Genomic DNA, 26,340 nt, shown 5'->3' on the forward strand with positions numbered 1-26,340 from the left:
GATTGCTTGTTGCACAAGAAATGACTGTGTCTGTCCAAAACAGAATACCTAATCTGGATTTCGAATGTGTTTCTTCTGCTGCAAGTTTTTGGAGTGCAGTCGCCGTTTCTAGTCACAATTTCAGTTTGTTAGTCGCAGTTCTCAATCACATTAAAGCAAAAGTGAGGGCGGGAATTGCGGAAATGCATTGGTTAACTTCTAAGCATAATTTCTTGAATTGTTTGTATAGGCTTGGAAACTATATGATTGGATATGTCTGTTGTGTCATATTGTGTGTTATTTTGATGATTAGATTTATGATAATGATTTGTAGTGATGTAGTGGTATGAGATGATGCATTATAAGATGAGTTGGTTTAATATGATGGTTAATGTATGATGATATGAGATGAGATTATATGTTGGGAGTGCGAACATGGGATTTGTTTCATGACTCATGAAGGGCGAACATGGGATTTGTTTCGTGCCATGCTAAGCCGATGGGATTTCAGTTTAGCGATATTGATGATCGTGTATATGATTGACTATGATGATATAAGAAATGTGATTTAAATATTATAATGATGCTAGGTTGAATATATGTAGAAATGTTATGCTTGTTGGATGTATATCAAGAATGTGGAGTCTGATTCTATGCTATGCAATGATTGATGAATGTGAGTAGATTGTTGTCATTGCATTTCAGTGGGCAGTGTTGACCCTCTCACTGAGTAATTAATTACTCACCCCTATTTATTATTTATTTTTCTCAGGTTAGTTGTGTTTGTTATTGAAATTTTAAAAATTGCAGTTTTGAACCAAACCAAGAAGTCAACACGTTGACCGGACTGTGTGGCGAGTCTGGGTGTTACAACAACCACGGATACTCATTGATCGAGTAGGTTGAGAAAGGAGGCCACTCTTGAGAAGACTGCACCCTTAAAACAAATTATGAGCAATTTGTTTCGAACACTTGACAATCTATTCTTCTCGACAAAATAGTCTTCATCGAGTCTATGATTTTTTAAAATGAAAAATAGGTAAAAAGGTATCGATATCGGCTTGTTCTCTTAAAGAAAAAAGTATTGATATGGCTTTAACCGGAAATAACAAATAACTATGAAGATTAACTAACGTTATGACAAATATAATACTATTGATTTTTTAGGTAACACAAAAATACTATAATTCGATCTACAAATCTGAAAAATGGATATCCGATAAAAATATGGACCTGCTAGAAACCCGATCATTTATCTTTACTCGCATATTTACTAAAAAATCATGCACACATTTTTTTCTTCTGTAATCGCATAATAATTCTTTGATCCAAAACAAAATATTCTTTTACAAATAAGGAACAAATTATAAATATTTGCAACATATAATTCCAAAAAATATAAAATTACAAACTTCTAAAAGCTTATAATCTCATGTTGTAAAGTCATTTTAAAACAGTATAAAATAGAGTACATTCTTATATATTGGTGGTATTATAAAACATTTGTAAAACAGTATTTATGAAACGGGTAAAAGATTGAGTAACAGACGGGTATTAAAAAAACTAATACTTGACACTTGATCCCTACCCGTGAATAATAGAATTATAATACCCTTAACTCGACATTGAAGTCACATGCACTTTTTTGTTGAGACTTGAAACCAATACGGATAACAAGTATTAGTGCCTAGTCAATTTGTAGTCCACGTCTAAAAAACATACACATCATATATAGTACTAAAAATAGATAAATCATCATTTAGGCAACAAAGATAAATGATCACTTGTTAATACTTTGAGAGTCTATATATATGAATTGGTGGTTTCATACATATATTTATTTCATATATTTATGCAAAAAACCTTTCATGCCACTATTTTCGCAACTTAACTTTATATTTTTTAAAAATGCAAGTTAATTATGAGAAATCACAAGTAATAACATATGTATATTGAAAAAATTTACAGTCACTTATAATTGATTTTTATAATTATAAGAAAGGATATATTTAAAACACTTTATCGGGAAAGTTTCGTTTTAATATATATGTTGATCATAATTTTTAAATAATTGACGGTGGTAGTAACATGTTATATTGTGTATTACTTTCAGTTTTGTGGAATTAACCTGTATTTTCTTAGGATAAAAATAAAATAAAAATATGATGTTTTGAAAAGTTAATTTATGAGGAAACCCTAAAATAAATACTCCCTTTGTTCCAATATACAAGATCTTTTAAGCTTTTTTCTTTGTTCAATTTATAAGATTTTTTAAATTTTTTATGCATTTATATATTAATTTAATAATTTTAACTATTTAAATTCTGCAGTATTTTTTTCTATTGGTTGAATTTGGTTAAATTATAAAATATTTAATTATTGTTTTAATTTTTGTGTGTTTTAACCAAAAACTCTTATATGATGGAACAAAGGGAGTATAGTTTTCTTTTTGTTAAATTAAGAGGATTTGTTCATTCTTATTGGTTATAATTGGTGAAAAATTATATGGTGATAAACTGATAATACTGAGCTGCGTCATTAATTTTTTCATTATGGTGATACTGATATGCGTCACTAATCAAAATTGGCCAACTAACTCAGATAATGATACTTTAAAGATAATTGGCCAAAAATGGATATGGCTGCAAACTTAAGAGGATTGGCCTGCTTGTACTCGTGATCTGGTCTGCATATATAAATCTACTTTGTTAGGAAACTAGGATCCTTACCTCACCTAATACGGAGATGCGTCATCATATTCATTATCCATTATAATATAATCAAGAAAAAAAATTTGATTTAGAACCATACGGTCCATCCGTCCATCCATCCTGTGAGTTATATATATCTTAGATAGAACAAAAACAGAAATAAAGCAAAAACTGATACCTAACAAGATTTACAAGTAGTCCTACTTCAGTAACTTACCTGGTTAAAACTTCAAAAACGCATTGTACTTTTACCCAAAAAGACCGGGTAATTTTTTGTTTTTCTTGTATATTAGTAACAATATGACAATCTTTTTACCTTTTAAGAAATAAGATTCTTATATGAAGATTTTCGCTTTTACAAATAAAGATTTGAATTATACAATCTCGGGACGGGCAGGGCGATAAGAGGCGTCTTCAGCTTCAAGGCAATCCCAAACTTCTTTTCCAAATCCAACACCTGACCTTCGGGAATATTCCAGTCGAACGAATGTAACAGTGTTGCAAGAGTGTACAAAACCACCCTCTCAGCGAGTGCTACACCGACGCAAATTCTCCTTCCAGATCCAAATGGAAGAAACCTATAATCTGTTCCAGTAAAATCACAAGACTTATTATCAAGAAACCTCTCAGGACGAAACTCAGTCGGATTATCCCACACTTGTGGGTCTCTCTGAATAGACCAAACGTTGATGAAGGTCTTAGTATTCTTAGGGATGGTGTAGCCTCCCACAACCGAGGTTTCAGTTGGAAGATGAGGGACTAGCAAAGGAACGGTTGGATAAAGTCTAAGTGTTTCTTTCATAATGGCTACTACGTAAGGCAGTTTGGTGATGTGTGATTCTTCAACAATGTTATCTTTGCCTACAACATCGTCTAGCTCTTGTTGCGCTCTCTTCATCAACTCTGGGTTTCTTATTAGTTCGGCCATCGCAAACTCTATCGTGCTGGTTGTAGTATCTGTACCACCAACTACCATATCCTTCACATATATATAACAATCACATTGATTAAGTCAGTCCTCAAGAACAAGTAAATCGTAAAACTAATTAATCTACATAGTTTGCAAGAATATGCTAATATCCTCCGAAGTTTATATTCTAAAGTATAAAAAACTGAAACTATTGAATTACCACGAGTACTGCTTTGACATGGTTAAGTGTAACAGGAACCTCCGAGTCAGGTTCTTGCTCCTTTAACTTCATCAAATGTTGCAAAAAGTCTTTACATTCACCATCATTACCATCCTCACTTCTTAGTTCTTGCATCTGTTCGATGGCTCGATCAAGTATCGCATCAACCTCTCGAGCACACACATGCATCTTCTTCACAAGTCCTTGAAGATCAAATCTAGCTAGCAATGGGAAAAAATCAGAAACGTTAGCCACTCCCAAAAGCCTAATTGTTTCGGATATAATTCCTTTAAACTTTATTCCAACACTCTCCATTTCCTCAGCTTTCACCGAACCTCCCCATAACATATTCATCGTAAGATTAATCACCGTCATAAAGATCTGGTCTCCGACGTTTACCGGTGATTCTTCTTGACCTTTCTGGTACAAGTATCTCGTTCTTTCCCGCATTGCTTTGCGTCGGAGCTCGTAGAAAGAATCCAAAGTTTTGCGGTTAAGAAGCTTGAGAACGCAAAATTTTCTAAGCATTCTCCATTGGGCACCGTATGGTAACCAAACAAGGTCGAGACCGCCATAGGTAAGGGCTCGGCCTGTGAAAGGGGCGTCATGGTTTGAGAAATTGATGTCTTGGTCTTTCAAGATCTCTCAAGCTAGTGCTGGAGAGTTGACCACAACGGTTAGTTTTGTACCAAGATTGAGTTTGAATATTGGACCATGACTTTGAGCGAGGTTTGTTAAGTATGTGTGAAGATCCGGGTCAAGAAAGGGCAGGTTCCCGACGATAGGTAGCCCTCGAGGTCCAGGCGGTAGAGGTGGATGGGGAGAGCGTTTGAAGCGGTACCACAGAATCGATAAGATGGCGATGAGAACGATGATTGCGTAAGGTTTTACATCGATTAGTATTGTGTTGTCGGTGAATAGAGTTGAAATCGGAGACATGTTTTACAGCTATTTGTAAAAGTTATGGGATGGACTTGAGTTGAGGGCTTGAGGGTGTTATAAAAGGATAAATTGATAACATTTGAGCGGATAATATAATTTTCCTCGTTTTCCTTTTATCAAAATGTTGCTTGACAAAAAAAAAAAGTTTTAAGTTGATGTCACAAAAGAAAATTGGTAGTCATGAAAACAATAATATCTTTTTTTTTTAGTTCCTTGTCAAAGAAGAAAATTGACTCTAGGTACCACAATTTTGAATTGAAGTCATTAAAAAAAATCCATCTGGACCACAAGAAAAGATTTGAAAGACTATCACGATTTTTAGAAACTTAAACAACAATCCAAAAAAAATATATTTACCAGGTTGAGTCTCGTGCGTTGCAAGAGATTATTATATTAGTTTTTTTAGTTAAAAGTCATTATGGCTTAGTTAATGTTTTTTTTTAATTTTTTTCGAGAAACTTTACAAGGTGAAGATCATAGCAACAAAGTTATTTTTGGTTAGAAGTCATTAGGGCTTTTAAATTTCTTTTTTTTATTAATTATATAATTAATTTTAAATGATCAAATTATTCTTTTCTAAATTATGAACAAGTTAAAAAGATCGTTTAATAGTTTAAACATAATTATATAATTGATGTTTGTTTTATTGAATTTTAAATTGTATTTTAGTATTCTACAATTAAGACATGTTATTTTGTGATGTAACAAAAATGTAATACACTCACGGTGGAATTTATGACTTTAAAATAGAGTGTTAATATTTTGAGTTCCTTGGAGATCTTAAAGACAAGTTGAACATTGTCCTTCTTCATCTTAAGTGGCTTGCCTTTGTTTATTTCTAGGTCTTATATTACGATTTCCACATCAAATATTCTTGTTGCATTTAGATTGTGGTATTCGATTTCAAAAAAGACATTGAGTAGTTCATTTATTTACTTAAATTATTTTTGATTTAGTTATTATTCTAAACATCCTAAATAGAATACTTTAATGCAAAAAAAAAGATAACATAGATTTGGACAGGCTGCGGCCTCTCAATTGTTAGTCTATAAGAACGTTTTGGGTAGCTCTCTACTTTATTATATAAGATAGTGATTATCACAACTTTTTACGATTTGAAAGACCATAAATTTTTGTGCGTACACATAAGGAAACAATTTCAGATCCAAAAAAAATATATATTTATTGGAGGTACAATAAGATATTATAATTTTTTTTAAAACTAAAGTTGAGGAAAAACCAAAATTCTGTGGCCGAAATAATTTTAACAAAAGAAAATTAATTTGGTATATATTCCATTAAAATCATTTTTTCCTTCAACTATGTTGTTAATAAACTTGTGACCGGAGTATACGTTGCAAAATTGATGCTAATTTGTGACTATTTGTCTTTTATAAATTACTGTCACTGAACAGTCTCAAAATGCGATTGTTTTGCGACTATAATGTTTCTATCGTAAATGTGCGACTGTTTTGCTTCTTCTATAAATTAAGTCGGGAACAGTCCTAAATGAATCGCTAAGTGGTCGCTATTTTTTGCGACTGAATATAGAGTCACAATTGGTAGTCGCTAAATGCAGGTTTTCTTGTAGTGCCCTCCATAATTTTTTAATGCAATTAGAGAAGAGAAAACCATAAGTTTTTTATGCAATGAAAAAGATTAGAGTTGAGCTCTATCAAGAATGCAAATTTAAGAATAGACAAACAACACTAGAGTCATATTTTACTAAATTTTCTTAGATATATATATATATATATATTAGTTTATATTATTATTAATTATGCTATTATCTGATTATTTTATCGAATTATGTCATTTTTATATTGGCCTTGCTTAGAACCGGAAGAATTTATTAATTTATAAAGAATATTAATTTAAAGAGTATTAATTTATAGATGTTTTATTGTATTTTCAATTACACGTTATATATATATATATATATATATATATATTTTTAAATACAAATTAATCTTCAGAAATCAAAAGTACCTGATGATACTTATATATATTAGAAAAGTATTTAAGGTCACTTATAATAAATTTTTCAAAATTATAAGAGTGGATCTAGCTACAGTGAAAGCTTCGTTTTAATATAATGTTTATTAGTATAATTTTACAAAAATTGATGGGGATAAAGCTTGTGGTGCAGACTGATCATAAGACTTTGTAATTTTTACTCGATCAAAGGAAAGTACGATGGAGTATGGTTGTCTAGGTTGTTGCCTTATGACTTTGACATTGTGTATAAAACTGGAGTGGAGAACAAAGCTGCAGAAGGTTTATAACGAATAGTGCGTCCAATGGAGGGGTCTTACAATGCCTTATTACTGTCAATAACAATGCCATCAGACATACAAATGAAGGATTTCTATGTAGAAACAGAAACGGATCCTTTTATCAGAAGTATATACGATTTAGAAATGTAAAGATGGCGCTATGCTTAATTACTAAAGGATATGTAATGGTGAATGGGAGGTTATTCTACAAGAATCGCTCGGTTATTTCGCAGTCTTCTCAATTCATTGCACTAATCTTACATGAATGTCATGATAGCTTACAAGGTGGCCATTCTGGAGTACTGAAAACACTTAACCGAATTCAGAATACTATTCAGTGGGAACATAAGAGAGAGATAGACAATACAAAGGTATGTGGTTGAATGCAATATCTGTTATAAACCCAAAAATATTCAACCTTGTCTCCAACAGATTTATTACAGCCTATTCCTATTCGAAACAAAATCAGGAAAGACTTGTCCATGGACTTTATTGAATGATTACCCAAAAAAGGGTAATTTTTTTTGTCGTTGTATCTTAGTAACAATATAACAATCTTTTCCGTTTTTAGAAAACTTTAGAGATTTTAGCCATTATAAATAAAGATACAAATTGGACAACCTTGGAATGGGCAAGGCAACAAGAGGCGTCTTGAGCTTCAAGACAATCCCAAACTTCTCTTCCAATTCCACCACTTGTCCTTCCGGTATCTTCCAATCGAACGAATGTAATAATGTTGCGAGAGTGTACAAAACCATCCTCTCGGCGAGTGCTACACCAGCGCACATTCTCCTTCCAGATCCAAATGGAAGAAACCTATAATCTGTTCCACTGAAATCACAAGACTTATTATTAAGAAACCTCTCAGGACAAAACTCAGTCGGATTATCCCACGTATTTTGGTCTCTCTGAATACACCAAGCGTTGATGAAGATCTTAGTGTTTTTAGGGATGGTGTAGCCACCCACAACAGCGGTTTCAGTGGGACAATGAGGGACAAGCAAAGGAATGGTTGGATAAAGTCTAAGTGTTTCTTTCATAATGGCTACTATGTAAGGAAGTCTAGTGATGTGTGATTCTTCAACGATATTGTCTTTGCCTACAACTTCGTCTAGCTCTTGTTGCGCTCTCTTCATCAACTCTGGGTTTCTTATTAGTTCGGCCATGGCAAACTCTATCGTGTTGGTTGATGTATCTGTACCACCAATTACCATATCCTTCACATATATATAAAAATCACATTGATTAAGTCAGTCCTCAAGAAAAAACAAACAGCTTGTCTTTTTGTATCCGAAGATCTTAAGACTAACCCACATTTTAAAAAAGAAAAGTTTACACCCTTAAGACTAATCTACATTGTTTGCAAGAATATGATATCCTCCAAAGTATAAAAACTGAAATTATTTCATTACCACGAGCACGGCTTTGACATGGTTAACCGTAACAGGAACCTCCGAGTCAGCTTCTTGCTCCTTTAACTTCATCAAATGTTGCAAAAAGTCTTTACATTCACCATCATCACCATCCTTACTTCTTAGTCTTTGCATCTGCTCAATGGCTCGATCAAGTATTGCATCGACCCCTCTAGAACACACATGCATCTTCTTCACAAGACCTTGAAGATCGAATCTAGCTAACATTGGGAAAAAATCAGAAATATTAGGCTCACCCAAAAGCCTAATTATCTCAGAAATCACTCCTTTAAACTCTGTTCCAACACTCTCCATTTCCTCTGCGTTCACCGAACCTCCCAATAACATATTCATCGTAAGATTCATCATCGCCAAAAAGAGCTGGTCTCCGACGTTCACGAGTGATTCTTCTTGACCTTTCTGGTACAAATACCTCGTTGTTTCCCGGATTTCTTTGCGTCGGAGCTCGTAGAAAGAATCCAAAGTTTTGCGGTTAAGAAGCTTGAGAACGCAAACTTTTCTAAGCATTCTATATTCGGCACCGTATGGTAACCAAACAAGGTCGAGACCGCCATAAGTATAGGCTCGCGCCGTGAGAGGAACATCACGGTTTGAGAAATTGTTGTCTTGATCTTTCAAGATCTCTTGAGCTAGTGCTGGAGAGTTGACCACAATGGTTAGTTTTGAACCAAGATTGAGTTTGAAGATTGGACCATGAATTTGAGCGAGTTTTGTGAAGTATGTGTGAAGGTCCGGGTCAAGAAACGGGAGGTTTCCGACGATAGGAAGCCCTAGCGGTCCAGGCGGTAGAGGCGGATGCGGCGAGCGTTTGAATAGATACCATAAAATCGATAAGATGGCGATGAGAACGGGAATTGCGTAAGGTTGAACATTGATTAGTATTGTGTTTTCAGTGAAAAGAGTTAAAATCGGAGACATGTTTTACAGCTGTTTGTAGAAGTTATGAGATGGACTTGAGTTGTTGTCCGTTAATGGTATTTTAATCTTCACTGAGTGGAGAACTCAAGAGTCTCAAGAGGGAATAATAAACTGATAACATTTGAGCGGATGATATAATTTTCCTTGTTTTTAATGATAATTTATCTCTAGGGACCAAAATTTAGTCATTCAAACGAAAAACAAAATCCATTTGGACCACAAAATTGTGTACTAAGATTGATTGAAAGACTATCTTAAGTATGATTGATTGTAAGGAACGTAACAACAATCGTCATAATCTTTTGTGTACATCGCAAAATACATTTTCGTAAATAGACATGGCCCGCGCATCATGTGAGTTATATATCGAGTGATACGCAACAAAATTTAGTAAATCGAGTGGTTCAATAATTTTTTTTTTTTAACAGCTAATAATTTTTTTTTACAAACTTATATGACGTACAAAAACTTTAAAAAGGCAACATACTTATCCCAAAAAAAGGTGATTATTTTACTGTATACTAGGATTATCGTAGCACGGGTCTTTTTTAATATATTATCTTGGATTTTAATATTATGAGATTATCACTCTATTACAAGTATTAATTTGTTACATTGGCAATGATATTTCTGGGGAATAAATACAAACATTGACAATGTATTATCCACTTTTTTCTAATGTAAATTGGGGTTTTTTAAAAAAAGGTTAAAAACATAATATTTTTAATATATATATATATACAGGGAAAATTTCCGAAAAAATGCCAACTATTTAATATTTGCCAGAAAAAATATGAATTTTTTCCGTTGTCAGAAAAATACGCAGACTATTGTTTAGTTGATAAAAAATACACGAACTATTATTTTTTCCAATTTCTCCTCGTCTCCATTATGACCGTTAACGGCATTGTGACGGTGTTACTATTTAAAAAAAATCAAGAAAAAAACACAAATTGCCAGAAAAATATATGAACTTTTTTTCTTTGTTAGAAAAATACATAATTTTCTATTTCTTATTTTTCCATTAACAATGTTAGAAATCATAACTCATAATTGTCTCTTGAACATCATACAAGTTTTCACTACTATTTAGGATAACTAAATTCAAGAACAAAAATACACAATTAGATTAATCGATTTTCAAATTTCTCAATTAGTATTGTTTTTGCATAAATAAATGGTGAATCTGGTTAGGTTGCAAGAGTTGATGTCCCACAAAATGGCTATAATCTACTATCTCGATCAAGTTTGCGTACACCATTCTATTTGATGATTTACACTAGATATAAGCATCATAAAAAGTACTAAATGAAGGAGATGAATATTTTATGAAAGGTCTACAAAGATCTACAAAGGTGGAAATCTCATGAAATTTTAAAGTTTAAGTGTTGATGAAGTTTCAAAATTTGTAACGTCAGTATAAATCCAAAAATAACACTAATTGAGAAATTGGAAATCGATTAATATAATTGTGTATTTTTGTTCTTGAATTTAGTTATCATAAATAATAGTGAAAACTTGTATGAAGTTCAAGAGAGCAGAGAAAATTATGAGTTATGATTTCTAACATTGTTAATGGAAAAATAAGAAATATAAATTATGTATTTTTCAGGCAAAGAAAAAAAGTTCATGTATTTTTCTGGCAAAAAATGAATAGTTTGTGTTTTTTTTCTGGAATTTTTCTTAAAAATAGTAACACTGTCACAAAGCCGTTAACGGTCGTAACAGAGATGAGAAAAATTGGAAAAAAATAATAGTTCGTGTATTTTTTTTATCAACTAAAAAATAGTCTGTATATTGTTCTAGCAACGAAAAGAGTTCATGTTTTTTCTGGCAAATATTAAATATTTGGCATTTTTTTTTGGGAATTTTTCCTATATATATATAGTCAGTTACCTATAAGAAGTGTAACCACCATTTACAAAAAAAATTTGCTAAGAATTTTGTTCCGAATTTGTTTTATCGAATTTATGAACTTAAAATTTGAAACTAATCTTACTTACTGTAGGTGTCTTTTTATCGAGAAAAGCATCAGTTACTCTTATTTTTTGATAATTGTCTGTTTACAGATAGGCATCAATTATTCTTCTAGTGTTCATTACCATAAACCTGTTGGATAAACTTCAACAAGAGTTTAAAGCACAATCCTTACCAAGGAAGATAAGGACAAAAGAGGCTTAGGACAATTCCTTAAAGGATTAGGAGTTAGTTAGTCCAAATAGAATTAGGAGATTAAGTTCTATATATATCTTTGATTGAGGTGTGATCAAGATATAAGAAGAGAGCAAACATTGTTTAGTTTTTGAGAGGATATTTTTCTAAGCAATAATATAAGAGAAGGTTTTCTTATAATTTCAAAATCTTTTCTATCTTATATTTGGTTACAGAGCTTCTAGGTTCAATCGATCAAAGTAGTGTTTCGATTACAGAAGTTTTGAACATCGAACCACAACTATGGGTGAAATAGTTGAGTCCTCACGTCCGAAGGAGCTGGAGAATGGGATCTCTCTGCAGTGTCCTCTTTTGACTTCAACAAACTACACGGTATGGTCCATGAGGATGAGGATCATGCTGCGTATTCAGAAAGTATGGGAAACAATAGAACCAGGATCAACTGATCAAGAGAAGAACGACATCGCTACTGCTCTGTTATTTCAGTCGATTCCAGAATCACTTACCATGCAGGTTGGTAACTTGAGCACTCCTAAAGCGATTTGGAACTCAATCCAGTCTAGGAATCTTGGAGCTGAACGTGTCAAGGAGGCTCGTTTGCAGACACTCATGTCAGAATTTGAGAAGTTACGAATGACGGAGAGTGATAAGGTCGACGTTTTTGCTGGAAAATTGTCGGAGATCGCAACCAAGGCAGGAGCACTTGGTGAAGTCATTGAAGAACCAAGACTTGTGAAAAAGTTCTTGAATAGTCTACCTAGAAGCAAGTTTATACATATGGTAGCTTCGCTTGAACAAGTTCTCAACCTCAACACCACAAGCTTCGAAGATATAGTAGGAAGATTAAAAGCGTTTGAGGAAAGAATTGCAGGAGAAGGACTTCCTGAAGAAAATCAAACGAAGCTAATGTTCTCCAATTCGGAACAGTATCAAACAAACTATAACAATGGAAATAATAGCTTTCGAGGCAGAGGACGTGGTAGAGGGAGAGGCTATGGAGGAAGAGGTTACAGAGGAAGAGGTAGAGGAAGAAACAATTCACAGTACAACAATCAGTACAACACACAGGATCAATCAAATACTGAACATAACAAAACACAAGACACGAAGGAGAAGACTATTATTTGTTTCTACTATGACAAACCGGGTCATTATGCTTCACAGTGTCCGGAGAAGAGTCAGAGGAATCAAGAGGCTAACAAAATCGAGACCAAACAGAGGAAGCAGACAAAGCCTTGTTCTTACACGAGATTGTCTACTTGAATGAAGAAAGGGTTATCCCAAGAAACTACACCAAGGAGGATGGGATGTGGTATTTAGACAATGGAGCTAGTAATCATATGACAGGTCATAAGGATTACTTTTCTGAGCTCAATGAGAACATTGGAGGAAAGGTAAAGTTTGGAGATGGATCTTGTGTGGAAATAAGAAGTAAAGGCTCAATAATTTTTCAAAGCAAAGGTGAGGAACAGGTTTTAGTGAATGATATCTACTACATTCCTGACCTCAAGAGCAATATCTTGAGCCTAGGACAGGCTACAGAAGTTGGCTGTGATGTGCGAATGAGAGAGAATTGGTTGACAGTTCGCGATCCAAATGACAAACTGTTGGTGAGAGTTCTGAGATCAACTAATAGACTGTACAAAATCAGTCTTAAGGTGGGAAGACCAGTTTGTTTAAATTCTCGTATCGAGGATGAAACTTGGAGGTGGCATGCTAGGCTTGGCCACATTAACTTTAAAGCTTTGAAAGCTATGTCAACACAAAAGATGGTTCATGGCTTGTCAGAGATTAAAGAAGAGAAGAAGTTGTGTGAATCGTGTCTTGTTGGGAAGCAAACACGACAGTCGTTTCCAAAAGCCACATGTATCGAGCTTCTAAGCCATTAGAGCTTCTTCATGCTGATCTGTGCGGGCCTATAACACCTGCAACCTTAGCACATAACAGATATATATTTGTTATTGTGGATGATTTTTCAAGATATATGTGGTCTGTCTTGATAAAAGAGAAAAGTGATGCATTTGGGAGCTTTAAGGCGTTCAAGAGTAGTGTGGAGAAGGAACTGGGAAAAGAAATCATTACTCTTAGAACAGACAGAGGTGGTGAATTCACCTCAAACGAGTTTAATGTCTTCTGTGAATCAGCTGGGATAAAAAGACATCTGACAGCTCCGTATACTCCACAGCAGAATGGCGTAGTGGAGAGGAGAAATAGGACTCTCATGGAGATGACAAGGAGCATTCTCAAGGCCATGGAGGTTCCAAACTACTTGTGGGGAGAAGGGGTTCGTCACAGTACGTATGTGATCAACAGGATACCCACTAAGGCACTAAACAACATTACTCCGTATGAATGTTTGCGAGAGAGAAAGCCAAACATTGATCACCTGAGAGTGTTTGGGTGTATAGCTTATGCTAAAGCTGATACTGCAGGTCTTAAGAAGTTGGATGACCGTTCGCAGTCGTTAGTTCACCTTGGTATCGAACCTGGATCCAAGGCATATCAACTGTACAACCCGACAACTAGAAGAATTGTAGTCAGCAGAGATGTTGTTTTTGATGAGAAAAACAAATGGAGCTGGAACAGAGCAGAGATCAGAGATAACAGAGAACCAGGGATGTTTCTTATGCAATGGGGAAACATAGAGGATGCTGGAAAAGGACCAATATCAACGAACTCTGCAGAACGAGATCATAGTGATGAAAACAGAGCAGAATCAGAGGATGATTTAACTCGAGAAGAAAGAATTGAAAACAGAGTTGAAGACGAGGCCATTGTTACTCAAGAGAACCAACAAACAACTTTAAGAAGATCAGAACGACAGGTTAAGAAACCAAAACGGTTTGAGGATTATGTTTTACTTGCTGAAATTGAAAGTGAGATAATGCTTTTGATGATAAATGATGAGCCACGTTTTTATGCGGAAGCCAAAGGAATGCAAGTCTGGAGATTAGCTTGCAAGGATGAGATTGATTCTATCAACAAGAATAAGACTTGGTTTCTTGTCGATAGACCACAGGGTGTGAAAGTAATTGGCCTCAAATGGGTTTTTAAAGTCAAAAGAAATGCAGACGGGACAGTAAACAAATACAAGGCGAGGCTTGTAGCTAAAGGTTATGTTCAAGAAAGTGGAGTTGATTATGAAGAAGCTTTTGCTCCTGTCGCACGTATGGAGACTATAAGGATGTTAATTGGTATGGCTGCATCAGATGGGTGGGAGATCCATCACCTTGACGTGAAAACGGCTTTCTTACATGGAGAGTTGAAAGAAGACGTTTATGTCGAACAACCTGAAGGATTTGAGATCAAGGGGGAAGAACATAGAGTTTACAAGCTGACAAAAGCTCTATACGGTCTAAGGCAAGCTCCACGAGCCTGGAACACTAAGTTGGATCAAATTCTGAAAGAATTGGGTTTCAAGAGGTGTTTGAAAGAGACTGCAGTGTATCGAAAAGAGAAGGGTAGAGATCTATTGATTGTTGCCATGTACGTTGATGATTTGTTCATCACGGGAAATATTCTCAGATCAATTGAGGAGTTTAAAGCTGGGATGTCATCAAAGTTCGAGATGTCTGATCTCAGTAAGCTCACTTACTATCTCGGTATAGAAGTGCATCAAGGGATTGATGGTATAACTATCAAGCAAGAAGGTTATGCACAGAGGATTTTAAGAGAAGCAGGACTTGAAAGCTGCAACTCGAATGTGATTCCAATGGAGTTCGGGTTGCAGGTCTCTAAATCTCTTGATGAAGCAGAGATAGATCCAACTCGGTTTAGGAGGAATGTTGGTTGCTTGAGATATCTTTTGCACACTCGTCCTGACTTGTCTTTTGCGGTGAGTGTTGTAAGCAGGTACATGCAGAGTCCAAGGAAGCCTCATGGAGAAATCATCAAGCAAATCCTGCGATATCTCAGAGGAACAACATCTTACGGTCTCAAGTACAAACGTGGAGGCAGGAAGGAGATTGTTGGCTTTAGCGACAGCAGCCACAACATTGATCAAGACGATGGGAGAAGTACTACAGGGCATTTGTTTCTTTTTGGTGAAACTCCGATCACATGGTGTACAAGGAAGCAAGACACGGTTGCTATGTCTTCATGTGAGGCTGAATTCATGGCAGTTACAGAAGGAGCCAAACAAGCTTTGTTTCTGCAGGATTTGTTTAGTGAGGTTACAGGAAAGAAGGAAGCTCAAATCATGATGTATGTTGATAATAAGTCTGCAATTGCACTTGCAAAGAACCCAGTGTTTCATGGGAAGAGCAAACACATACATAAGAGGTACTACTTTGTGCGAGAATGTATTGAGAGGGAGCTCATCCGTGTGGAGCATGTACCAGGAGTGGAACAAAAGGCTGACATTCTCACCAAGGCACTGGCTAGAGTAAAATTTGCAGAAATGAGAAGCTTGATAGGAATTCATGAAGTGAAGAAGGAAAACTTGAAGTTTAAGGGGGAAAATGTTGGATAAACTTCAAGAGTTTAAACCACAGTCCTTACCAAGGAAGATAAGGACAAAAGAGGTTTAGGACAATTCCTTAAAGGATTAGGAGTTAGTTAGTCCAAATAGAATTAGGAGATTAAGTTCTATATATATCTTTGATTGAGGTGTGATCAAGATATAAGAAGAGAGCAAACATTGTTTAGTTTTTGAGAGAATATTTTTCTAAGCAATAATATAAGAGAAGGTTTTCTTATAATTTCAAAGTCTTTTCTATCTTATAAAACCTACTTGCTTGCTTACTCTGATTTTAAACTTGAGTTCGTCCATTTAGATTCCTTACTTATCCATGACTAATTATCTATTATGAAGATGATTGATTTCTTGATCATTTGATTCTTCTTCTTATATGTTACTTTGTATATTTTTTGTTTACACGGTTTACTTTTGCAGTACATCAGTGATCCATCACACATTCTGTTAGGTGCATCGTGTTATGACACTCTTTTTCATTTTTTGTTGTATAATGAATTAGCTCATGGTATCTTTATCTGACATTATAGACATATGACATCTGAAGAGATCGATCGAGGAACATGATAAAAATATATATATATATATATATATATATATTTAGAAACTCGATCCTCCAATTATAAAAAGCAAAATATTTGAGATGCATGTTAGATTTTCATTATAAACCAATGTACCAAGAAATATTGTAGGTATGCATGCTTAACTTTAATATTGTAAAATTTAGAGATACAATATATGTTCCCAATGAGTAATCGACATTCTGTTGTTTACAATTTACATCATCCTTAGAACAAAATTAGCTACAAGCCACCGTTAAAATTCCCTTCGGGTTGATTTTTCGAAATTTTCTCTTTATAGAAGGTTTGTCTCTCTCTAGAATTTTTCTCATTCGTGTCAATGGACATAATTGTTGTTAAAGTTAGTTTCCATGTCTCTATGCAATCTTTTTTTTATAAACAAAAGCAAAATTAGGATTAGTTTTTTTTTTATAGTCTTAGGTTACATATTTAAACATTTAGGACTCTCTCATATGTTACATATCTAAATAATTTAATACACTAAATGTAAAAAACGTATGTGGTGTAATTGTTACTCCAACTTAGTCCAATAAAAAATAAGAGAATAGTAATTAAGGATAAATTGGAGACAATACTAAATTGAGAAATTTTAAATTATCAAAATTCCTAGACATAGAAATAGAAAATATTGAGTTGTAATTTGTTAAAATTTTGAAATATTATGTAATATGTTTTGTTTGAGTTAATTATTAGATTGAAATAAATTTAATTAGCAAAATGTAATGTGTGAGAATAAATGAGAGTAATCAAATTATGAATAAAATGGAGAAAACAACAGAAAAATATCAAAGGACAAATTATAAAAAATTATGAAAAAATATTTGGTATGTAATTTTTTTGTAATATATTCTTCTAAAATTAATGACAAAACTATTAATATATTAAAAAACAAAGCTGAATTAATCAAATATAAGATGACAAGTGTCATTCAAAAGAGGATGCCAAATGTCGCAAATGTTAGCAAAAGTTAGGAAAAATCTTCTCATATTATATAAAACTAGGATAGTACTTGTGCTACGATGCGGAGTTATTTTTATTTTAATTATTTTAAAGATAATTTGTATATGTTGTTTGCAATAATAATTAAAAAAATTAAAGCATGTGTTGATTGATTATCATTTTTGATTTGTTATTTACCTTAGAAACATGATTTTTCAACATTAAAAAATATATATATTTAAATACTAAAATACTCTAGGATCGCAAAAGACCAAAACCATATCATATAAATCTCATAATGAAATTTTCTGAAACATAATCCGCCTCAAACCCAAACCAAAAATTATTTCAATATCCACCTCTGTCGCACATCATAGTTATACTTATGTGGCATTAAAACTACGAGTAAATAAAAATGAAGAAAAATGTCTCACCTATCGGTTCCTAGTTTCAATCTCTTCATCAAAGAAACATCTTCATTATTTTTGCTACATCATGAAGCATTTCGAACAAAGATATGTACTTTACTCTTGTGGTCTTTTAGTATACAGTTTCGTATTTGTAAAACTCTAACATCTCTTCTTCCAAAACAAAGATATGTACTTTACTGTAGTGGAATTTTAGTCTGCAGCTTAGTATATGTAAAACTCTAACATCTTTTCTTCCAAAGGATGAGTCTTGTCTACAATCACAAGTTAACCGCAACTTCTTTATCTTCCATCACAGCTTTTTTAGTCAGCATTGTCTCCATTTGTCTATAAATCTCATAATGAAATTCTCTGAAACATAACCCGCCTCAAACCCAAACTAAAAAATATTTCAATATCCATCTCTGTCGCACATCATAGTTATACTTATGTAGCATTAAAAGTACGAGTAAATAAAAATGAAGAAAAATGTTTCACCTATCAGTTCCTAGTTTCAATCTCTTCATCAAAGAAACATCTTCATTATTCTTGCTCCATTGTGAAGAATTTCGAACAAGGATATGTACTTTACTCTTGTGGTCTTTTAGTCTGCAGTTTAGTATTTGTAAAACTATAACATCTCTTCTTCTAAAACAAAGATATGTACTTTACTCTAGTGGTCTTTTAGTTTGCAGTTTAGTATTTGTAAAACTCTAACATCTCTACTTCCAAAGGATGGGTCTTTGAAACATATCTTTTTGTGTGGTGAAATGATGGTAGTGATGATGAATGATCAGGTGGAATGCAAGGTGTTTCAATTACCCTTATGTAATTGTAGCATAAAGGATGTCAAACCATAATGCGTGTGATGCAAGCAATCAGGATGTGAACACTAATTTAAGTCAAGCCAAATATGAAAATGGTTTTGAACTAACAACCTAATGACAATAATGAAATGCAGAATGTAAAACTACTAAGACAAGAGAAAAAATGCAAGTGAACAGTATAAACAAAGCAGTAATGATTCTAAGCAGGAGCAAGAACTACACTACTACAATGCAATGAATGAAACATGATCAAACAGGATTGAATGCAATGAAACAGAAATGAAACAAGAAAGATGCAGAACATAAACAAGAACTCTGGAAGGAGCTCGAGCAAGCACTCGATCGTATGCTCTATCGAGTGGCAGGTCGAGTGACTTGATACGAAGAACAGAACCAAATTTGACAATCAAAACAGAGCCAATTGCAAGCAAATCAAACAGGAAGCGAATAACAATAATCAAACGGAGAAATCAATAAAAAAAGAAGGCTCCTACGGATGGATTCATGGGCTGGACTCAAGCTATAATTACCTAAACTGATCAACAAACCTCAGGTGGTGAAGTGATGGTAGTGATGATGAATGATCAGGTGGAATGCAAGGTGTTTCAATTACCCTTATGTAATTGTAGCATAAAGGATGTCAATCCATAATGCGTGTGATGCAAGCAATCAGGATGTGAACACTAATTTAAGTCAAGCAAATATGAAAATGGTTTTGAACTAACAACCTAATGACAATAATGAAATGCAGAATGTAAAACTAATAAGACAAGAGAAAAAATGCAAGTGAACAGTATAAACAAAGCAGTAATGATTCTAAGCAGGAGCAAGAACTACACTACTACAATGCATTGAATGAAACATGATCAAATAGGATTGAATGCAATGAAACAGAAATGAAACAAGAAAGATGCAGAACATAAACAAGAACTCTGGAAGGAGCTCGAGCAAGCACTCGATCGTATGCTCTATCGAGTGGCAGGTCGAGTGACTTGATACGAAGAACACAACCAAATTTGACAATCAAAACAGAGCCAATTGCAAGCAAATCAAACAGGAAGCAAATAACAGTAATCAAACAGAGAAATCAATAAACAAAGAAGGCTCCTAGGGATGGATTCATGGGCTGGACTCAAGCTATAATTACCTAAACTGATCAACAAACCTCAGTCAACAATGAGCTATCTCTAGACAATGATCTCATAAACTTACTAATCCATTCTCATGACAATAGCAATCAAGTTTAGATACTCCTAGACCTAGTTCTCACTAGCTAAGACATATAAAAACAGGCATTAAAGATCCAGATCATTACATGTCAAAAATCACCTTAAACAACCAAACTCTTAGGTTAAGCATGATAATCTCTAGCATTAGCTTTATCTAACAACTTAAACATTGGTATGATGATAAGAAGCTTAAGATCTATCCTTGCCCTCTCAGATATAAGAACAGTATAGAGCACATCTAATCTAAAAGAGACATTTAAACAATCAAGCTTGATCAGTTAAACAACCATAACTCTTATCCAGCCTTATCCATCCCTAAGATCCTAACACACTACTCAGATTGACTAAACATGATGAACAAAATCATAAACCCAGAAATTAATGAAACTTGCATCATTAGAAAAATAAGACAAAGATCTACAATATTGAAGAAAGAAACAAACACAAATTCTTAATACTTTGAAAGTTATGGAACCAACAAGTATCAAAAATCTAGAAGAGATAAAAGTGGCTAATGATCTAAACAAAAAGTAAATATTTCCAAGAGAATAAAACTAGGTTTTTCAGATATTTTCTCCCTAAAAGTGGCTTCCTGGCGGCCATAGAATACATTGGGTTTATATAGGAGGGATGGGAAACTCTAAAATGGCTAGAAAACAAAATAGAGAGGTGGCTCGGTCAGCTCGACCATGTGCTCGGTCGAGTGCATGGTCGAGTGACCTCTTCTTGCGTTTCTTCCACGGGTCGAGTCCCTCTCCTCACATGGTCGAGTGTCTGGTCGAGTGTGGTGGTCGAGTGGACTTCTGGACCTTGGTTCTCTTCTGCTCTAGCTCCTTTGTCTGCTTCACTTACTAGCTCTATTCCCCCTTAGCACCTTTCCATGCTCCTTGGGGTCCAAATCACTTGTTTATGCTAGAAACCATGCAAATGCTATGCAATTCTACTCTAATGCACAAACAGTCCTTAAACTACTCAATAATGACCAAACTAGCTAGTAAATCATGCAAAATGTGTAAATAAACTAAGGTAAAACATGGTGTAGTATATGAACATCAACACCCCCAAACTTAGTCTTTGCTTGCCCTCAAGCAAATAAACAAGACAAAAGAAGGAAAGTGAGGTTTGAAAGTGGGATCTCAGCTCCTAAAGCGTGATAATAAACTAGCTAGAATCAATGTCCAAGTTACTAGTACTATGATGCAAGGTGAATGAGCTTTACTTAAAGACTTTAGACAAACCTATCACAACCTTAACTGATTCAAGCCTTAGACATCCAAATGCATTCAGTTCAACTATTTCCTTTAACATTCATTAAACAAGAACATGAATCAACTTATGCAATGCTTAAACTCATTTGGAGACAATAATGGTCTCTCTTGAGAGTGGGGCTTATCAATATCAAGGTTCTCTCATAAAAAATGGATTGAGCTTTAGAAGAATGCTAAAGGTAAGAACACTTAGACAATACAAGAACAAAACCTTGTCTACCCAAAAGTACCCAAAATGTTTGATCCTAACATTCTAATCCCAAATTGTCCTAGTTCTATCCTTTAGCTTCGTCACTTCTCTTTTACCCTTTTCTCTTTTGTTTTTAAGCCTTAGGAGAGGTTTCTTATTTGAATCATCTATTGGAATGGGGGTTTCTTTCTTATTTGCTATGGTTTCCTTTTCTTCTTACTCTTTAAGACATAAAAGCTTTTTTCTATACTCTTATTTTCTTTCTTTCTTTTCATTGATTAGAACCATCTTCATCAATCTTATACTTCCCATTCTTTCACTAGAGCTTAAATTTACTTAAACACATATTCCTCCCAAAGACTTTACCCTTGTCTTTCTCTTTTCCTCTTTTCTATTCTTTCTTTAAACAAACCAAGTCCCAAACCCAAAAAGTAAACCACCTAGTCCTATCTAGTTTGAAAATTGCAAACTAGAACTACACAAAGCTTTACTCTTGTCAGCTCAAACCTAACATTTTCTACCAAGCTCAATCCCAAAAAGGCCTCACACACAAAAGAATTAACATGGCTTGAAAGAAGGGTTGGTTAAGGGTGGGGGAAACTGATTTTAATGATTAAATCAGCTACTTGGATCAACAAGAGTGGTAAAAAGGAGAAAGATGATCCAAATATGTATATGGTATCCATGAGTTTAAAGCAATGCACAAACTGATAATTAAAAGTCAATATTAGGTTCTTATAAGTAGGAAATGGCATCAAATCACAACATGCTTCAACTTAGACCAGAATGTAATATATGAATTCAAGACCTGGTTCAATCTTATGTTTCTAGCTACTCAACTAGCATCAAAGTACTATTAACTTGGGCATTGATCCTAGTTTAGTGAATTTAAACAAGCTAACAAGGCAAAACTCATCATAGATCCCTAATGCAAAATATGAAACATGCTAACAATATCCTAATATGCAATGCAAACTACATGAACACTCTTTTTTTTATGAACATTTTTTCAAAATTTTTGATTTTTTTTTTGGCTTTTTCTATGCCTTAGATGAAATGCAAATACAAACATGATTATGCTAAAAATTTGAAATAAGAAAACAAAACACAACATCAAATACTGTCTCAAACCCTCCCCCAAACTTAAATTACACATTCCTTTGTGTAAGAGAAATTTGAAAGAGGATTCAAGACTCAAAATAAAACAAAACAAGAAATGTGGTATTTATAATGGAATAGGTGATGTTGGTACCTTATGGGTTGTGGAAGAAGCTATCTACAGCCTCACTCATGCTGCCATATGTGTAGTTGGAGCTTGGAGCTTGAAGTTGGCTTGCTGAAGGAAAAGCAGGGAACTCGACTATAGCCCTCGATTGGGACTCGGTCAAGTGCTCGGTCGAGTGGCTCATTTGAGTGGGTGGTGGTGGGTAGAATTGATGTCCTTGCTGCCCATAGTAGTGTTGCATGAGGGCTGGGTCTATGAATTACTGAGGTGGGTAGGGAGGGTAAACTTGGACATAGGGATAGCCTAGATAGCCTGATGGAGCTGGAAAACCATAGGGAGGTATGGGCAGGTACTCGTCCGAGTGCATTGGGGGTGCTCGGTCGAGTGGCTGCTCGAGTGCACCGGTCGAGTGCCTCGGAAACTGCTGCTCTGCGCGAATTGGACCTCCTCTCCTCTGAGTTGGCTCATAAGATGAGGCTCTTGCTGGTTCAGCCGGATTTTCAGCCCTAGTCAATGCTCTGGTTGAGCTACTCCTCCTCAAATGATCAGTTGGTGCTGGGGATGAATTTCCACTCTTCAATTCAGCAATTTCTTTCTTTAAACCCTTTGTGGACTTAGTCATCTTCCCCATCTTCTTCTTTAATTTTCCCATGGTGCATTTCCTTGGCTAGAATGAGAGTAGAAGTGAGGTATTGGATGTCAATCCACCTTGGCTTGGTCTTCTCACCTTGAAGTGGTACATTGGCAGCTACAAGGATTGGAGTGATGATGCCTCCAATGGTTAGAACTCCAATTGAGCATCTCTTGTGTAGTTTGGTAACCCAACTTCTATAGTAAGTCAATTGGTCAATTAGGAGCATGACAAAATCTGTTGCCACACTACTCCCAAGGATAATGGTCCCATCTCTTGCTGTTGTGATGATGCCATAGAGTGCTACATCAATCATCTTAAGCTCTCCCTCATTCAAGTTTCCAGTCTCCTTCCTAGCAAAGAATGTGTTTGCTAAGGCCTTGTGGAAGTACCTTAGGACTGGACTCCTAATCTTTGAGCTCTTGGTCTTGGAAGAAGAATAGATCTTGTTATCTCTAATGGTTTCCCAAACTGCATAGAGTTCTTCCTTAGGTATGACCATGTTCTCCTCACTTCCAACTTCAAACCCATAGAGTGTAGCTAGCTCCTTGAGTGACAGCTCATACTTTTTCCCATTGATGGTGAAAACAATGTAAGCAACTCCTTTCTCTTGATCTATCCTTGTGAAGAAATGCAATTGGATGGTGGCTAAGAACTCAAAGCTTTCTTCTCTATAACCTTCCATGTGCATCCCCATGAATCTTCTTAGATTGCACTTCTCAAAGAGAAACTAAATGATATGTATATATTTTACACATTTTCATGATGCATTTGTCATTCATTTTGTTCTCTTAACTCATTGCTTTATATTGTTTTTAGTCTCTTTTGCTCAACATGCATATCTAGGTAGTCTTTGCATTGGTCTTGCATACATCTTGAATTTTGGAGTTGTTTCAGGTGTTTTAGGAGGTGTCCAAACCATCAAATGCAAATAAGGATCAGGAGAGCAGTTAAGGGACTCGATCTACACTACCCAGCGATGCAAGCTTCCACGTCCTTGATCGAGTCGAGTGAAGCTTTTACTTTAGGATTCAGCTTTCGACGTCTTCATCAAAGTTGTAGAGAATTGAGTCATCTTTCCAATGCAGTTTATTGCAAACCAATCGGAGTCGTGGTTCATGAGTTATCTCCGTTTTAGTGGACGCATGTACGTTCAGAAATCCGACTCGACCCGCATGCAAAGGAGAGCTCCCACTCGATCAGATGTTAGCAGCGACTCGACCGAGACGTCCCAGGATGGCTCCCGAGCACTCTCAAGATGCGACTCGATCAGCAGCTCCCGAGCACCCTCAAGATGCGATTCGATCGACAGTTTCTGAGCACCCTCACGTCGCAACTCGATCGAGAGTTTCTGAGCACTCTCACGATGCGACTCTATCGACGCTCTGAAACCGATGTCCTGGTTATGTCCCGAAGACGCATCCGAGAAGGATTCCCGAACCGACGTTCTACATTGTCGTTTTATGTTTTAGAGATTTTCATGTTTTTCCTATAAATAGGCTTTGTTAAGTTTTCACGGGATATCTTAGCTTTTATCTCGTTTTATTCTTTCCCTTAAGGTTTACCCTAGCCACCTAAAACGCTTGACACTTTGTATCCCGATACCTTTGAATTTATTCAGTATTTTGATTCGATTTCTTCTGCAATTTTGTTCATCTCAATTTTACCTATCTAAGAATGCTTGTTTCAATGTTTTCTGAATTTGTATCTTTGATGATGATTTTCGGATCTGAGTAGTGTGGTAGTTCTTGAGGATGGGATAGATTAGGTGGAGGATCTTAGGATGTAATGTGTTTAAGCTTTGATTGTATGATTCCCTTCTGGACTAGAGTTAGAAATACTAGTTTCTCTCTGATCAATTGGAACTGGGTTTTAGACATTTCCGCATCCAAAAGGTGTTCGATGAAATGTCTGACCAACTATTGCCAGAGACTTACGTTCCTAGCCTAAGAGATTAGTTGTCTAGGATGTTTGTTGACGTGAATGAACTTGTTTTTCATGCCTTGCTCAATTATGTTTCTCTAGCGAGAGCTAGGTTTGGAAGTGATTGAGTTTGAGTAGCTTCTGTCAAGAGATTGGATTAGCTAAGAAATGATGTTCATTGTTCAGGGATGGTTTGCTTGTGGCATGTTAAATACTCTATAGACTAGGATACTCCACCGACATCAATTACTCCCATCCTTAGGACCTCTTACTTTCTGAATTTTATTACATTCCTGAGACTGTTTCGTTTCTTGCCTTTTAGTTCATGCTTAGACTCGTTTATGTTTTTATTCATTTTCGCCTCTTGTCATGCATTCTCGTTTCTAATTCTGTGACTTATTTTCCTTTCGTATCGTCATCATTCTAGGACTGTTAGACAAACACTCTCTTTGAATTGGCTTGACTTGTGATTTCTTGATTGCATCTTGATTGCTAGTAAAGTTTCCCATTTGGATTGACACCTTTAGTACTACAACTACATAAGGTTAATTGAGACCTGCTAGGACGCACAAAAATCCTAGTATCAATTTGGCGCCGTTGCCATTTGGGAATCTTTTTGCTACATTTAAGATTTCAAGTTTTGCAAGATTAAGTTATGTTACACAATCAATCTGGGGTTGACTCTGGTATACTACCCAAACTATACTACTTCTTCGATAAACATCATAGACTCTTTGCCTCTTTTCTGAACACCATAAACTATATTTTTCTCCATTAAACATCACAAACTATACATTCTCTTCTAATTACAACAAAACGACTCTAAATTGTGATTAGATTTAGTAAACCGATAATTACGTTTTGAAAACCACGTTTACATTGAGTGAACCAAAAAAAAACAGAGCCCACGATCAGTCTCCTTCTTCTTCATATCAAAGTCCCAAAATCTTAGGGTTTATACTTCCATTAAAAATTTTAAACGCTAACAAGTTTTCTGAATTTACCTTTCAGTATTAAAGTAATCTAATGTTAAGATGTATAAACGATGGTTTCAAAAAAACAAAAGCTATCACCAAAATAACAAA

At 35.0% G+C, this 26,340-nt stretch overlaps 2 protein-coding genes across 3 annotated transcripts; both read right to left on the reverse strand.

Annotated features, from left to right (window-relative positions):
• Window positions 1–2,936: 2,936 nt before the first annotated feature.
• On the reverse strand, window positions 2,937–4,847 carry LOC104718265 (flavonoid 3'-monooxygenase CYP75B137-like). The gene is made up of 2 exons (XM_019234082.2): window positions 3,821–4,847; window positions 2,937–3,669 (listed from the first exon to the last, which is right to left on the reverse strand). The coding sequence occupies exons 1-2, from the start codon at window positions 4,346–4,348 to the stop codon at window positions 3,046–3,048; spliced, it is 1,152 nt and encodes a 383-aa protein (XP_019089627.1). The 5' UTR covers window positions 4,349–4,847; the 3' UTR covers window positions 2,937–3,045.
• A 2,656-nt stretch (window positions 4,848–7,503) lies between these two features.
• On the reverse strand, window positions 7,504–9,525 carry LOC104718275 (flavonoid 3'-monooxygenase CYP75B137). Of its 2 annotated transcripts, none has more exons than XR_015579655.1 (2): window positions 8,377–9,488; window positions 7,504–8,336 (listed from the first exon to the last, which is right to left on the reverse strand). XR_015579655.1 is itself a non-coding variant. In XM_010435988.3 (2 exons), exons 1-2 carry the CDS (start codon window positions 9,387–9,389, stop codon window positions 7,632–7,634), a joined length of 1,563 nt encoding a protein of 520 aa, XP_010434290.1. In that variant the 5' UTR covers window positions 9,390–9,525; the 3' UTR covers window positions 7,504–7,631. The 2 variants fall into 2 exon arrangements, 1 of the variants encoding a protein (XP_010434290.1); XM_010435988.3 differs by having other exon boundaries at window positions 7,504–8,255; window positions 8,451–9,525.
• Between the last annotated feature and the right edge of the window lie 16,815 nt (window positions 9,526–26,340).

Source organism: Camelina sativa, chromosome 2 (genome assembly GCF_030686135.1).
Source record: "Camelina sativa cultivar CO46 ecotype springtype chromosome 2, ASM3068613v1".
NCBI lineage: Eukaryota > Viridiplantae > Streptophyta > Magnoliopsida > Brassicales > Brassicaceae > Camelina > Camelina sativa.